Source organism: Colossoma macropomum, unplaced genomic scaffold (genome assembly GCF_904425465.1).
Source record: "Colossoma macropomum unplaced genomic scaffold, Colossoma_macropomum, whole genome shotgun sequence".
Taxonomy (NCBI): Eukaryota; Metazoa; Chordata; class Actinopteri; order Characiformes; family Serrasalmidae; genus Colossoma; species Colossoma macropomum.
Window position 1 is genome coordinate 9,930,417 of NW_023494797.1, and position 16,433 is coordinate 9,946,849.

General features: G+C 36.7%; 1 protein-coding gene across 1 annotated transcript in view; it reads right to left on the reverse strand.

The window, feature by feature from the left end:
• The window catches only part of map2k5 (mitogen-activated protein kinase kinase 5), an 81,959-nt gene extending 65,936 nt beyond the window's left edge, over positions 1-16,023 (reverse strand). Inside the window, exons 1-6 of the mRNA XM_036584245.1 lie at positions 15,576-16,023; positions 13,696-13,744; positions 12,557-12,624; positions 3,094-3,163; positions 2,271-2,311; positions 1,365-1,432 (exon numbers count right to left, since the gene is read on the reverse strand). Coding sequence (XP_036440138.1) covers positions 1,365-1,432; positions 2,271-2,311; positions 3,094-3,163; positions 12,557-12,624; positions 13,696-13,744; positions 15,576-15,707 — 428 coding nt within the window. The 5' untranslated portion in view covers positions 15,708-16,023. The remainder of the gene's footprint in view (positions 1-1,364; positions 1,433-2,270; positions 2,312-3,093; positions 3,164-12,556; positions 12,625-13,695; positions 13,745-15,575) is intronic.
• Positions 16,024-16,433: the final 410 nt, after the last annotated feature.

The following is a 16,433-nucleotide window of genomic DNA, read 5'->3' on the forward strand; positions in this document are numbered from 1 at the left end:
GACCACTGCATAATTTAGCACCTTTCTCAGCTTCAGCTCATAAAATGCTTGCTAACTGGCTGATAAATTGACTTAAACTAGAGCAAAGAAACCCATAACTGTGCAATGCTGTGGCAGTCTTAGAGCGAGACTGAATAAAACCAATCTAGATGTAATAAAGAAACATTTAGACTTGAAGTGGATAAAAAGAGCACTGGTGGTCTGCATACCAGTCTATAATTGGTGGTGGTTCACAGGTGCTAAGAGCTGTTTTTCTATCTACTCAAATGCAATTAAACCTTGTCAAATGTTTCTATAGAACCTACAGGCTGACTTTGGGGCTCTCAGCTCTCCACAGCTAAGCTCCAACAAAGGGGATGATGCAACTGAACAGGATGGAATGAAGCTTCAAAGCAGCTTAAAGAATGTTTACTATGATCGTCTGTCCAATCATTTTGTTCCTGTAGGTCAAACAGGAGGAATGAATTAGGTACAGTGAACTGGACATCTTGGTGTCTTCAGTGACATCATTGTCACTGATAAGGAGATCCTCTCTCTATAATAAGCACTATTTGAGCTGGATTAGTTTTACCAGGGACATTCTGTAATGTAATTTGTCAGGATTTAACTGGGCGATTGGTATGGGATAAAATTTACTTGTGTAATTTCCCCAAATTACCACAGATAGTCTGGATTCAGACGTCACAGATGTACATGTTAAGTGTTATGCTCAGTTATGCTTAGTAACAAGATGCTCTCAGTTCAGCCAATTACAGAAGGTAATTTCACCAAGTAAATACAAAGTAAAGAATGTAATGCACTCTGCTTTTTTTCTGATCCAGTTTGGACAAGTATGCACCTATTATTGTGTTGGTTAATGAGAGTAACAATAAACCATGACTGATGTGTGACTTATATTGCCATTCATGTGTTTTCTTTTTCAAAAAAACAGTTTGTGACAAATTTTCAACTTAGATCATGTTCTATATATATCAACTTCACGTAACAAAAGCATTAAGAATCATGTCATTAATGGAGAAGAACACATTACACAGCAGAAATATAGCTGTATGCAAAGGTTAGGTATCCCTGGTAAAACTGCATATTGTTGATTTTCTAAGTGAAAATAATTTAACATATCCTCTACAAGGAACCTAAACATGGTATTTGTAAGCTCAGAGCTCTCTTTTCCGCTCAGTGTTCTCAGTAGAGGATGTGTACTTGTTTTCACTGAGAAAATCTACAAAACATGTTGCTTTGACGAGGGGCGCCCAAATGTTTGCACATAACTGTCAGCCTTAAAGGGTTAAACTGCTAATCCAGCTTGAACAGAGCTGTACTTTTTTTTACGCTCCATCTAAATCAGGCATTTGTGAGTGTCTCACCTGTTGTTGGGCAGAGAGTCAGCAGGAGAGGGTCCGCGGCTGCTGGACGATCCAGGTCGTGTGTTCACCTGCAGGCAAACAAAAAATATTACTACCCTCAACTAATCGATCTGCAGTTCAATAACTAGCTGAGAAAGGGCATGTGTAAGGAAGAGAAGACAGAACTGAGGAAGGGAAGATGAGAGTGGAAAAGATAGGCTTGAGGAAAGAGGTCATTCCATTTACTTGATGAAATTGAAAACAACTTTGGGAACATCCTTATGTATTTATTAAAAAAAGAATAATTACAAATCAACATGACGCCCTTTATTTGTCATTCAACAAGGAGATTAACAGGGCTGCTTGTTGTAAGATCTACATTTCACCAACTGGGGCCGATAAAGAAGGGAGGGGGGCAAAGTGACTAAAAATAACTAGCTTAATTGAGGTCTTTAGGTCATGGTGTGTAGTCCAGCAAAGCAGTGATTCTCTCCTTAATTAGTACCCACCAAGACCTCATTTAGATGTATACTGTTCCCCCTCCTTGTTTCAAGCCAATTAAGTTTGGATTAAAACAGAGAAAAGACAAAACGCTTAAGATTATTTGAAAAAAAGCTGAACTCTGATTGTGAGTTGATCGACTCAAGGATCATTTCATAAATAGCTGAAATCAGCATGTTTATGACTACAGTGAAGAGTTGCTGGGTTGGAATTTTTGTTGAGCCAGACAGATGGAAAAGAGAAACTATCTGCACAGAGAAAACCCAACACACCTTCGCCTTCGATTATGAATGAGATAAGAGGACGGAAATGTGGAAACAGAGACAAAGAGCGAAGTGGTCTGACTTCAATTGACATTTCAATAAGTGGAACGCAGCATGAACCGTCCGTGGGCAACTTTACTGAAACAATCACAGGGACACCTACCTTGAGGCCGTGGATGTTCCGGATCCCAGGAGTCTTGCCGGCTGCAAAAGTAATTGGCTAGATTGTAAAGCACTTTGGGGCCAGAGAACAAGGAGCAATAAAAAAACATTTGAAGCGCTTTGGAGAGAAAATGAGGCCGAGGGATAAATTAACAATTGCCCCTCAAAGAATTAAAGCCCACTGTAGGGAAAGCTATTTACACTATTCATGTAGAATGGTGTATGCTTACCAATAACATGGTTAGGCATGCATAATGTACTTACACAAAACAGGCAAACAAGAGCATGTTATAGTAGGCCTGAGAAATCCTGCGTAAACTCAAAATCCTAAACCTGCCAATCCTGATGGTTTTATATACACAAAATCTAGAAACTGGGACTAAATCTACCTGGATTAGCATTAAAAGAGAAATGTAACACTTACAGAGGGTTAAGTATAAAATTTTGATATTTTAGCACTGTAGCCCAGTCTTGTCTATACACTCTCCTCTGCAGAGTACAACAAATACATCATTTGAATTATCAGTCAAATCTAAACATCAATCCGAAGCTGAAAATCTTTTTTAAACAATTATCTGCTGATACTGTAATGATTCCAATACCATTATGCATTACTACTTGTCAGACTTGTAAAGACTACAAACATTGCAGATTTGTACTAAAATCACAGATTTGGAGTTCCAGTTCCAGTTCCAGACCCTAATCACAATGCTAATCCAGTGTGATGACTGAACGACTCCCACAATTCCACTCAGAAACGATAGTGTGATTGGGACAATCAGTGCGGTCCAGATATACACATACATAATGCACACTTCACTAACCTCGTGGAAAGATCTGCAGCGGCTCTGGTAGAAGTCCATTCATGCGCTGCTCTGTCACCGTGTTGCAGTACTGCAGATAATCAAAGACAGACACACATTCCATTAATAAAGCAATTAAAGCTACACTGAACAAATATCAGTCCTTCAAGAGAACCACTATATGGGATGTCACTGGAAGCAGCCCTTTGTTTAGGCATAATTCTGTCTGCAATGTCATTGTCTTTATTATTTATGTATAGTAAGCACTTCTTTCATTGGTACTGTCATGCAGGTGTAACACTTTATTCTACCAACTATCTTTTTAGAATTCCATTTATCTGAAAAGGCACGTTTAAACTTCAATTACCTAGCAAACTCAGAAGTCGACTATTTATTTACATTTTTTGATTGAACAAATCATATTTTTGGTTAAGAATTTTTTGGCTAACAGCTTCATCCATAGTTGAAAAAGTATTCAATTCTTATGAAGGCATTAATTTCATAATGCTTTGAATCATATTACTAATATTAAAGACATTGCACAGACCAAATATCTGGTTAATAGCTTGACCCATAGTTGTGAAAGAACCTACTTCTTAGGCATTACTTTACTTATTCATTAATGTCTTCAACCATAAACTTAATATTCAACTATTAATCTTAATACTTATTATTCATTAGTATTCACCAGTTTACAGTATCGTGCAAAAGTCTTTAAGCAAACTACATAAACCAATTATGTTAGCAGTAACAGTGTTTCTGTCAACTGAAACACTATGTAACATTTGAATAAATACGAATAAACATTAATACAGTAAAAAGTAATGAGAAACTCGTTTTCAAAAAAGTAATTAATATCTCATGAACTGGTTAGTTTGGTTTTAGATTTTTCTGTGTGTCTGTGCAATGTATTTGGGTTTCATTGGAATGAAATTCTCTTTGGATCAACATAAACAGTTTTCATTTCACTGAAATTAATTTTTGTCCATCTTACTTAAACCAGTCACTCAAAGAGAACACCAATTAATTTATTTAATGTCAACATATTTTCAGTTTCTAAGTCAAATGACCTCCCTGGTTCATTTTTTTGAGAGTATATGCGTGCACACGCGCACACACACACACACACACACACACACACACACACACAAAAACCCGAATGCCTTGCCTCCTGCCAAAAGGACATTTCAATTGATGCTTGTGTTAACAGAACCATCTGGCCTTGAGCTGGGCCACCCCTCCTCTTTGTCGAGCATGAGACCTTTGTACCCAGACACAGGCTCCAATCACACACAATCAACCTCCTGCAACCACAAATCCAGATGGACATGGGGGGGAGGTAGGTTTGGGCGTGTGTGAGAAAGTCAGTGCACAAATGAATGATATATGTAGAGGGAACACTTTAAAAGTCAACTCAGCAATATGTATCTACATTTTGACCAACAACAAATAATCGAAAGACCAAAAGATTGAAAAGATCTCGATACATCTCCAGCAATTATCTTCAAAAATAAAGAAAAACTGGGCCTACAGCCAGTAAACATTTGTAGTGTAGTTGTCATTGTAGTGGCATGCTAAGTCTTGGTGTATTTTTGCAATTAAATTGTGCTAAAACAAAACAGCTCAACTACAAGAGGTGCCACAGGGTTATGATTTAGGCCCTACACAGTTCAAGACCTACACAGTAAACTGCAGCATTAGAGCAGAGCACATTTATGTTCTGTTTCTGCTCCCAATACACTGGAGAAAGGTCATCAGTGTTCTACAGCCCTTTACAACTTGGTTCAGGTGTTTCAGGTTCAGGACTACAACCAAAATGTGAACTCTCTAGGGGGCCTGAGGGGCTGCAGTAGACAGTCTACATCTTTCAAAATACTGAAATCTATTTTATGCAAGTGCAACATACAGAATTCTAGTTTATGCAGGTGTTTTGATTAATCAGATGACAAACTGTAAACAGGGATTTATAACCACTGTGAGAAGAAAAAAAAACAACCTTATCAACCTTGTCTCAGTGATCACACTGGCTATGTGACCCAACAGGATCTCTAATCAAGGTTTCTCAAACAATTCAATGATTTTGTAAAACATTTTTGTGTATATTTAAATTAAATAATCAAATACAGTTTCCCTGTTATAGTGACTGTTCTGACTCTGTTACACACAATCATTAGAAAGTAGCGTCATGGCAATAACAATGAAATGAATTCGGCTGAACTTATTTTGGTGAAAAATAGAACAAGTCAAAGTAAGTAAACATGGGTCTGGAGTGGGGCTGTGCAATATTGGGGAAAAAAGTATTTTATAAATATATTGTGATTGCAATGTTGCAGTATATTAAAAACACACTGGTCAGTCCTTGTTGTGACATGACTAAAGATATGCTTACATTACTTTGTTCAGTATAATAAAGCACAATGATAGCTTTAGAGCTATGGCTTTATAATTATATTAATACAGTATTATTTAATAACAATCAAGGTTCTTAAATTACAGTAACAGTGTGACAGTACATAGTAGTGTGATATTTTACTATATTTATGTTTAATGCAATTAATGTAATTATTGTAAGTTGATATAATGTTCTAAAATTATGAAAATATTACTGTAATAAGCTCATATTTATAACATGTTTATAATTACGGTCTAAAAGTTCAATACAATCGTGCAATATATCTATATATTTCTCCTAATAATTACAGCAATGTAGTCATGTAGTAAAAATTGTAATCATAATTATTTATGTTGTTGGATCCTGAAAATGTCACCCACAAAAACACTGTAGGGCACCAGTAATGTCAAGATCCTCTGTGTGTGTATGTGTGTGTGTGTGTACGCTTGTGCGAGATAAATACATAAGTGTACATGAAGACATGCCGTGGAAGCAGAGCTGCTGCAGCTGTTATATTAAAAGCCCTATTTATCACTGTCACCTCACCAGTGCCTCTCTCTCCTCCCTCACTCTCCTCTATACATACTGTGCTCTCTCTATCGCCTCGAGCACTGTCACTGGGTCATTCAGAAACAATGTGGCTCTTCCAAAACATATGTGTGTTCTCACACACACACACACACACCTTTAATTTTCTGCTCCACTACTTTATTGATTAGGGACACAATTACCAACTAATCTGTGGCAGTGTATTAAAGAAATCCTCCTTTGTTGGACAATAACTAAAGGCATTTTGATCATACGCTGGCTGCTGCTGCGTGCCGATGGGGACAGTGTGAGCAGACCCTTCCCCACCGCATCATCATTAACACACTCAGAATGGAGTGTTCCTCAATTAGTGAGTTGAAACCAGGAAAACACAGGAGGTGATGTCAACACAAATGCTTTTAACTTTCCATCAGGTTTGAACCAATTGCGATAAAATGGTCATCTGATGTCCACTGGAGAAAGACAACTGATCACGATGAGAAAAGAATCTTGTACAGATTCCTGTTTCACACTAATAAACCAAGGGCACAACTGATCTATCCAAGTTCTGCCCTCAAATGCATTCTTTATAGCTACTGTAGCCAGATTGGACCATTGCTAAAAGAGACGAAGTTAACAAACCTGTATTTTCCTTGCCAGTTCATATATGCATTACTTGTCACTATTCTATTCTAGAAAACATGAAATGTGAATTCTGTGTCTTTTTGGAGCATTTTTCTTTCAAAAAGGCAAGCGATTCAATAAGCTGTTGGCATTTTTTTTCCCATTTATATGTCACAGCAAAGTAGTAGCTCCCCCTCCACCAACATAACCACACCCACCAAGCTCACCTTTACCACTGTTTCTGACGTGATTTCGGAGGTACGTAAGAGTAATTTTTTGGTGTTTCGATGCCATGTTTCCAGTAAACCATGTTGTCAAGCCCTACACTTTATAACATGACGTGCCCGCCCGTCAAATGTTTGCTGTTGAAGATGTCAGCTTGTTAAACTCTTGAAAAATAATGCAATTGCTAGGCAATGTAGGTGACATTTTAACTTAAACTTAAGTACTGAGCTTTCTGACCTTAATCAGGCTAGTGATACAAAACTATCACTTGGCTTGAAATTTGCAAAGAGAAAGGCTGTCAGTCTTTTAGACAAACACACAAATGCAAATGGTCTGTTACCTTAGCTAATGTTACTAGCCTAGTCTTTTTTTATCACCTTGTACCTTTCAGCTCAAAAACAGCAAGTTTGTGAAGAAAAGGTAGTCAACTGGTCAAGTGTGATAAATAAAAATAATGAAAATGACATTTTAATTCATTAAATTTATGTTTAAAAATAATTTAAAAATCTCAAAATTTGTTTATGTGTGCCACACTGCTCTGCTACATGATGCTATATGGTTTCACAATGTTGTGGTCACTGCAGCCATTTTTGAGCTATAAACATAATGACAACCCCAACCCCACCCCACATCCACACATGCTCTTCCTAATCACACAGCTTCTATGGAGTCAGCCAATGAGAGTCTTCTCATTTGAATACAGAATCAGTGCCCAGAAAGGAAGTATATTAAACTGAACGTGAAAAAACTAAATTAATCAATGAATTAATTAATGAAACAATCTGGCATCTGAACTAAAATTCATCCAAAAAACATCTACTGAATTCAAACAGCAGGACCTTTTTACATGTATTCAAAATACACATCCTTCTCAAGCTCAAATACACTTTAAACATATACATCTAAATATACTTTAAATTTTAAACACTTCAAATGTATGTATTTTGAGAAAGACTGTATTGGTACAGTCGTACAGTTTCTCATTTATCTCCTTTTTTCTTTTGTATGTTTTATACTTTAACTTACAATCATAATGTATTTTGATTGTTAATTCATTTTTAATTACACTTTTATTTTTCCCTCCTTTTTGCTACCCTTAAAACCAATTGTGACATGTAACATATTCAATGCAATCTTCTGTTTTTTCAGTTTCTTGTCTTTGCTTAAGTATTTAGAAAGAGCCATCTCTTAATTCCTACCAGTTCAACATAATAACCATCCCCTCATCTGGAATTGATGACATCAAAGCAATTCACAAGCACACGTCTCACTGGAGAGCAAATGGCCACGTAGGCAAAAGAAAAAGCCCTTATGCTTGAATAAATGCATAGAGAAAAATTTAACGTACATGCATTGCAAAAGATCCATGCAACGTTTATATTGTCTGTCCCCTGCATTAAACACTTCACTTCCTTCAGCACTGCATTTTCTTCCAAAAGGCACAGAGGTAGTAATAAGAGAAAAAGATGTTTGTATTAGAAGTCTCTGTTTGTAAAAAAGCTTTTAATTGGCTATAAATATTCCACGTCTTTATACAGATCCACTGAAATATTGTTATTTAAGCAGAGCATTGAGCAAGGGTTTCGTAATAGATGTCTTTGATGAAAACCTTGATTTTAATTTAGGAAACAGTCAGTCTTGTGAAGCAGTAATAAAGCAGCTGGCATAGAAATGAATAAATAAATAAATAAATATCCACTTTTTTGCTAGAGAATCAGAAATCATGATTATTGAGCCTGTGGCTAGCATAGTCATTGGAAGCTGATGGGGGGTAAAAGACAACACCAGCTGAAAGTGGATTTTGAAAAATTTCTCTGCCCAGAGGGGGGCATGCTTCTAATGAGGCGAAACTTTAAGTACTGAATAATAAATAATAAAAGTTGATACTTCATTTAGTTTCCCCTGTACTTCAGAGAGAAACGTTTACAAGTCATTACTCCTGACGTCCGCAATGTGAACAGTAACTATTGCAGAATGCATTTAATATTGGCTCAAAGGGAAACAATAAGCAAAACAGTGATAAACAGCCTTTATAAAGGAAAAGAGGGGCGATGCATAACGTTTTAAATTTAAGGTTTAAGACTGCATTTCATTTCAACGATCACTGTTGAATTTTTGTTATTAGACAGTAAATTGGTCACACGTATTAAATAAGCCCCATTAATCAACATGAATTGCAGCAACTCAGCTACTTGCTCCATCATTAACCAAAACTGTACTGTAGCTAAATCAGCTTTACAAATATCCTATTTCTTTGTTGTCTACTTGTTTTTGTTTTTTCCTTATTTACAAATGCCATGAGTTCAAACTTGAAACAGTACATCAGGTTTTAAAGAGTAACTACACCCCACTATTTTCAGCCAACTCCACCCCTGGCTCAAAATGTTCAAAAACGGGAGGGGCACGTGACTCAAGTGGCCAAAGAGTTAACGTAGGGCCAGAAAATGATTAACGGCAAGTGTAAGAGGCGTTCGAATGGCAGAACATTCCCTAAAATCGTGACAGCTAGCTTCTAATTATCTGTTCAGCAGGTCCTTATTCAATACAACCTGAGCACTAAATAAGACGCTAAACGCGATGAGACGATATATACAGGAAAACATAAAAAACAGCACTGATGTTCTCCCTCGCTTGTATGGTTGCATATTTATGAGCGCGGCACGAGCAACGCCATCTCTCTACGTGGCTCTGGGCACATGTACAGCATCATCAAGACGCGGTAATATTGGCTGACTGATTTGCATACCGTGACGTGTCATTGTACTTTGATGAGAAGATGTGTTCACATTTCAAGCAAGACTGGGGTGTATTATTACTACAGAACAAGGCATTTCAGCTATTACTGGAAAAAAAGGTCTTAGGGTGTAGTTACTCTTGTAAGTGTGTGAATCTGCATTATAGCTGCAAATCTGCAATGCAGCTTCCACTCAAAGCATATAGGAAAAACTTCAAGCAATTTAGTGGTGTACTCTCACAGCTGACCTGATCATGTGTATCTTTTTCAAGATGTCACTTCATAATCAGTTTGAAAATTTATAACAAGACAAAGCTGCTAAATTGATCAAGCTCTAATTGGCACATGTTAAAAAACATAACAGCTACAAAAACTTAAAACAGCTTCTTCTATCAGTGCTGGCTATTGATCGATCAGTGCTGGCCATCGTCAGTGAAATCACTCAAAAATGCTCGTTGATTACTTTTTTCCAACGATAATATGAAACAAAACAATCAAACCTATTTTAGCACTATTGTAGAGACATCTGAAGTCACGTCATCATTCTATGGTTTCAGTCATGCCCACATTCAGGAACCATATTAGATTTTTTTTAAGGGAGAAATCAATTTTCAACGATTTTCGAAAATCTGCTATTTTGTCCTGTGGTAAGCCAAAATGTTTCAAAGCCAACACATTTTGCCATTCGCAAATTTTTTCACCTTTGTTTTTTTTAAACAAAAAAATCACTAATCCATCAAATGATGAGGTTTTTAAGTTGTCAAAGTTTTCACTGCACGCAAGCTAACACAGCTGTGCACTGAACTGACACTATACGAAAGACAACCTCACCAAAATACCTATACAAACCAGCAAGCTTTGGCAAGCTCTTTAATGCAACATCATCTCAAAGCACTGGACAGCTAGCTTGCTCGTAGTATGTATGTAGCATCATTCCTATGACTACTAAATAACCTCCTAAGTCATAGGATTCAGTAAAATTCAGAGAAAAATGTTCACAAGACAAAATTAAGTTTGGAGCATTTTCATTTACCACAGGACACAATATCAGCCATTTTTAAAAAGGTCATTCATCTTTCCCATAGGAAAAACTAGCTTATCCCTGGAGTTCCCAACGCAGGCATGACACACAACTTCAGAGGTCTACTTCTGTTTTGTTCAAATAATCTATTTACAGTAATACATGGTGTCTAAAGCAATGACTGTCACTGCCAGAAAGCTCAACAAGGGAACACTGAATAATGAATTCAATATAGCGTTAGCACACTTATGCACTTTTCAAAATTGTTAGTACCAAGTTAGTGTTTGTGTATAATCACACTCCCAAACTGGGTTTAATGCTACTTAAGGCAAGTACAGCTTAAAAACACAGACATTTTTGTAAGTTTGTAACATCTATTTGCATGAATGTAATCAGTATGCACTGTTTTATTGTCTGTCTGACCTCTGCAGTCAAATGTGCACAATTCTGTTGTCTAAAATGGTATTTTTCCTAAAACACTCATTTTAGTCATTTTTATTAATATATACTAAATTTGATCAATATGACAAAAAATAGAGTAATTTTAAAAGACATTTTCATCAAACTATTGATGAAAACTATTTCAATCAAAAAAAGGTGAAATTAACATCTTGTATTAACATGTCATGGCAGAAAAAGTCCATTAGCCATTTAATCATTCATGCGCCTGTAAGTCGATGTTCATAAATCAAAACTCATTCTCATCCTACAGAGTCATAGATTTGGACTCACTCTGCATTGTGCTATTTCAAAAGAGAATTAATAAAATAAAAAAACAAATTCTTTATGCAAGATCATCTATATTTCAAGAAGCAAGCACTGATATCATCAGAGATTGTCAGAGTGTGGGCAAATAAGACTTACTCTAAAACATGGTGTGACTAATACAGGTTTAAAACCGAACAATAAAAAGCTGCCCTTAATTTAATCCTCACTGTGCTTTAGGGCATGATATTTCAAACCTCAGTGAGGAAAGAAATAGAAATTTAGTTTTACATTTTGCTACATTCACTGTGTGTAGTTAATGCTGAGCATAATTTAAAAAAGGAGAGAAGGACCCTGCCAGAGGTCATGAGTTGCCATGGAAACTTCAACTCTTGCAGCCCAAAAATGCAAGATGATGATAAAGAGAGAGAAAAGGAAACGTAGCTACTTGTTATCCCTGCCCATCCACTAAGTAATGAGAAGATTTTGCCCAAGGGTGAATAGATCTACGATAATAGATTTTTAATAGCTTTTCCATTCTAACAAAACCACTTTCAAGACTCAATAGTACATGAAAACAGGCTGTGGTTCAGACTTCAATAGTCTGAGGTCAGTAATTATAATTCACTTGGGCCACAAATACTTTGAACACTTTCACATAAAGAAAGATTATTTTCAAATACATTTTTTTTCCATCTTCTCTTTTCGAAAACAACATTCACCTTGCACACAACCCCATTTCCTTGAAAAGAATAAAACTCTATTTAATAAAAAAAACATCTCATTTTAAATAAAGATTGATCGCACTTCACACATCCCATACAGATGCTGTTTTTTAAATGAAGAAGGGCCGGACAGTCAGCTTTGGACCATTTTGTCTACAATGGAAATTACTGTATCGACCACACCTTTAATAGGAAGTGACCAGTCCTGGAATCTGTGAGTGCTTATTAAAACCTACATACCAATTTATATTATTATATCCACAGGCATCACTAAATAGCTTATCATCACCTCTTTACAGAGTTTGGAGTATTCAAACTAAGTTACAGTGAACAGCATTTTCTAACAGTGATTTATAACAAACGTCCTTCCAAATCTGCACACTACTCACCAGTGACACCAGATACAACAGAATAGTCTTAAGTACACCAGTCCTCACTGTCTCAAACTGGCATTTATTACCAATATGGCACTAGACTTTTCTAGACAGTCTATTGTCATAGACCTGGTAGTTGAAACCTTAAATACTTACGTATGACAGCATGGCTTTGAGCTCTTCGTCACTCCGAACTGTGATTCTGTCACCGACCTCATCTTCATCTAAAATAGAGGAGTACATCACCAAGTGCACCAAGATTGCTCAATGACTGAGAGTCAAGTCAACTAAAGCCCTATTCAAGCTAGATTAGTTTGATCTGGAGAGGTGCTGTAATTTGAGTGATTACCGACAAGATTTAAAACAGTATGAATTCATCATGTTTGTAATTTTTACAAGTGCACTAAGTAATAATTCCAGAGCGAATAGTCTTCTATAATTCACCAAATTCAGAGTTCCTTTAGTAATGGTAGTAGCAAATGATAATAATGGTAATATGTAACAGAAAACGGCACTTCCACTTTTTCTGCAATCTAAAGACAAGGCTAACGTGCTAAAATGGACCTTGATTTGTCCCAGATTCTTAATCCTCAAGCTCATGACTAGACTCCTGAAATCCACAACAATTCCATCACTTTGAACTGCTGTTGATATTGTGTAATAAAACTGAAAACGCTTTAAATCTACATGATTCACATGAATGGTACACATCAGCATAAAAACTGGGATTATTGTCGAAGAGCATCAAGTTTGCAAATATGTAAATTACAATTATTTTCTATAAACTGAGGTTCAGCCCTGTTTTTTTGGCCATGAAAACCGGCATAGACACTTTTTCTGGCTTAAAGCTTGGACAGTCAATGTAATGTGCCATACTGTCAGTTAGTTGTAGCTGAGTTATCGTGTACATGTCACATGGGTGTTTGGTTACTTCTGATTGGGCTGACTCATCACAAGCTCAGCGTTATTAGGTTAAATTTCCCCACTTAAAAGTATGTTGCTAAACCAATGCTGTTGAAAGCAATAATAAAAGCTGCAGCTCTTGTTATTTGAAAATCACACTCTTTCCAACTGCGGTTTCAATATAAAAATGATTAGTCTCCCAGCCCAAGCTATACAGTTTTTCTTCTACAAGTAGTGTTGATGTTACTATACCTTCCTCATCTACCAAGCCCAAGGAAATTTACAGCTATTTCAGTCAATATAAATGTACTCTTAAAAGTTACTGTACAGCTGATAACATGAATAAAATGTATTGCATTTAGATTAAGAATCTTTAAACCAGTAATGCTTACATTCAAATGCTGTAACTGTCGCCTCTGGCATGACGTCTCTGATTGCAACCTGAAAAACACACATGAACACAGGGAATCATGACAATGATCATTTCATCTAATAAGTAACAACTGACTCTGCATTTTCAAAAATAAATGAATATGTTTTTTGCAAAAACTAACAACATTTAAAGTACCAACATTTACTGTGTTCAAATATTTAATGTGTTCAAAAATATCTTTATTATAAAGAGTTCCAATTAGATACTACATAAGGTGGTTTGGCCCAGAAAAATACTAACAGTGCAAAAGATCTATAAATCTGTGGTTCTCAAACTGGTCCTCAGAGCCTCCCAGACAGTGCATAATTTTGCTCCAACTCCAACACACAGGAATAGAGGGGTCCCTGAGGACTGTTTTGAGGACCACAATTGCTATCAACAATACAACAATAGATGTATCTAGGTGACTAGTTTTTATCAGTGACGGTGGTTTCCAAGAAAGATGGTACATGGGGGGGTGTGCTTCCTGTTACAAGTCCTGTACATTTCTGTACGTGTTGTATGCTTTCTGGTAAGTATTCAAGCCTGCAAAAGCACAGTGTGTAAGCCCACACTAAACACACCCTTTCCTGAACACCCCGTCATAGCACTATTGGGTTAGTGTAAGATCCAACAGTTTAACAAGTTGCTGATGTTGTAACATGTTGTTTGGTAAAATATCAGGGAAGAACATTAACATCAACAGAACCGCCACAAAAACTTGTCCCACAAAGATGTGATACATATCTGTACATACTTAATGACTGCTTGTGCACTTTTGCTTATTCCACTGAATTTTTAACAATTTCTCCATAATTAAATGGTCAAGCTGTAAACAAAGTAACTCAAAGTGGTTTGATATGAAATGTGCTGTTCCAGAGTCAGAAATGTTTACAATGGTGGTGAGAGGAACCAGAAGCCTCTTAAGCATTTAATGCCTCTAAAAGCTATGTGACAGAAAGAATTACATGACAGGGTTATTAATGCATTTTCCGAGACATTATCTTCTGATACTTTTGTGGTGATTATATATATGTATATTATATATATATATATATATATATATATATATATATATATATATATATGGTGGACATGTATATGCCTTGTAAGGCAAAAGGTACCAAAAGAAAAAGATATTTCTTCAGATTTACCACTGTTTCACCATTATCAACTTTGCATATCGCTGCTGGCGGAACAAACCCTTGTATCTCCAAAACAGTAACTTTACAGTAGAAGGAAAAAACACACTTTACTTTTAATGCAAGTCAACCTAACCAGATGTTTTTCAAAGTAACTTTGGGCCATCGTTTTTGGTCCACTCATCGTGAAATTTACAAACAATGTAAAGGGCCACAAGCATTTTCAAATGAAATGGCTACATTTGTGTTATAGACAACACAACTCCTGGTTTAAATCATCAATACAACAATAAAGAAATCAGTGTCTCACTGTTTCACTGTAATGCACCACTTCACACCAAACCACTCTGAATTACTTTGTTTACATCTCAAAGATGGAATTATACAGAAATAACAAAACATTGGTGAAATACCCCTTTAAATTGGGAATATATCACACACTTCAGGAAAACCACAAGTGTAGACAGTGATGACAGCGTAACATTTCAAACATTATTTTGTCGATACTGTAGCGTTACCTACTGTTACTACTGATGTGCAGGCAAAACACTGAGCTGTGCAATGCAGGAGGACTAAGCTACAGGAAAGGAACTGAGAAACATACACTGATGTGAGGCAGTGAAATGGAACTGCTAGGAGTGTTGAAGGATTCATAAGGCTCCTATAAGGTCTATAAGGACTCATAAGACTTTAATAAGGTTAATAGGGTTTTGTTTACCAGTAAATCGTTGAAGCTCAGCAGGGAAGGACAGTCCACTGAAGAGTCCATGTCTCCAACCGGCGTCTTTATTCGGATCACAATAGCTTCGGTGTCCATAGCGCAGAGGTTATTCAGAACGAGTAAGAGCATAACAGATGAGTGTGTGAGTTTTTGGGATGGGGTTGAGCTGAAACTGATTACAGTCTCAGCCGCCTGCAGCAGCAGCTCAGCAACAACATGGCTAAACTTACGCAGCTAACCGGCTAGCGCGCTGGCTAACTAACACCAACACTAACGTTTCCATTCTGAAAAGACGGGCAGGCATCGCTTCAGTTTCGGGTTAGTAAAAGGCGGCCCTCATGGCATATGTTTAAGACGTAGAACAGCCCTAAAATATTAATCTTTTAACTGTAATACTGCTAAAGTTTTCTCACGTGCTAACTGTCAACACAAACTCAGAGGAAGTTTGCCGGAAGAAAGCTACATTTAGCCGGAACAGGGAAAGGCACCATAGAGTTCTGCTGAATAGAGCACCATAGAGTCCAAAACCGCACACTACCACCCTCGAAGGATCCAGCCCCTGAATTGGGACACACTGTTAGTAGTATATCAAAAATATTAGTACACCACCGGTCATTCTTTTGTGAAGAATGTGTAGTGTGTAGTAGTAAGTTATGTGGTTTTGAATGTCGATTTAGCCTTTTAAAAAACGATGATATCCTTTTACAAAATAAAGACTGACTTGTTTACAAAAATCTAAACACACACACACACACGCACGCACGCACACACACACACACACACACACACACACACACACATATAATTATATACATATACGTGTATATATATATACATATATATATATATATATAC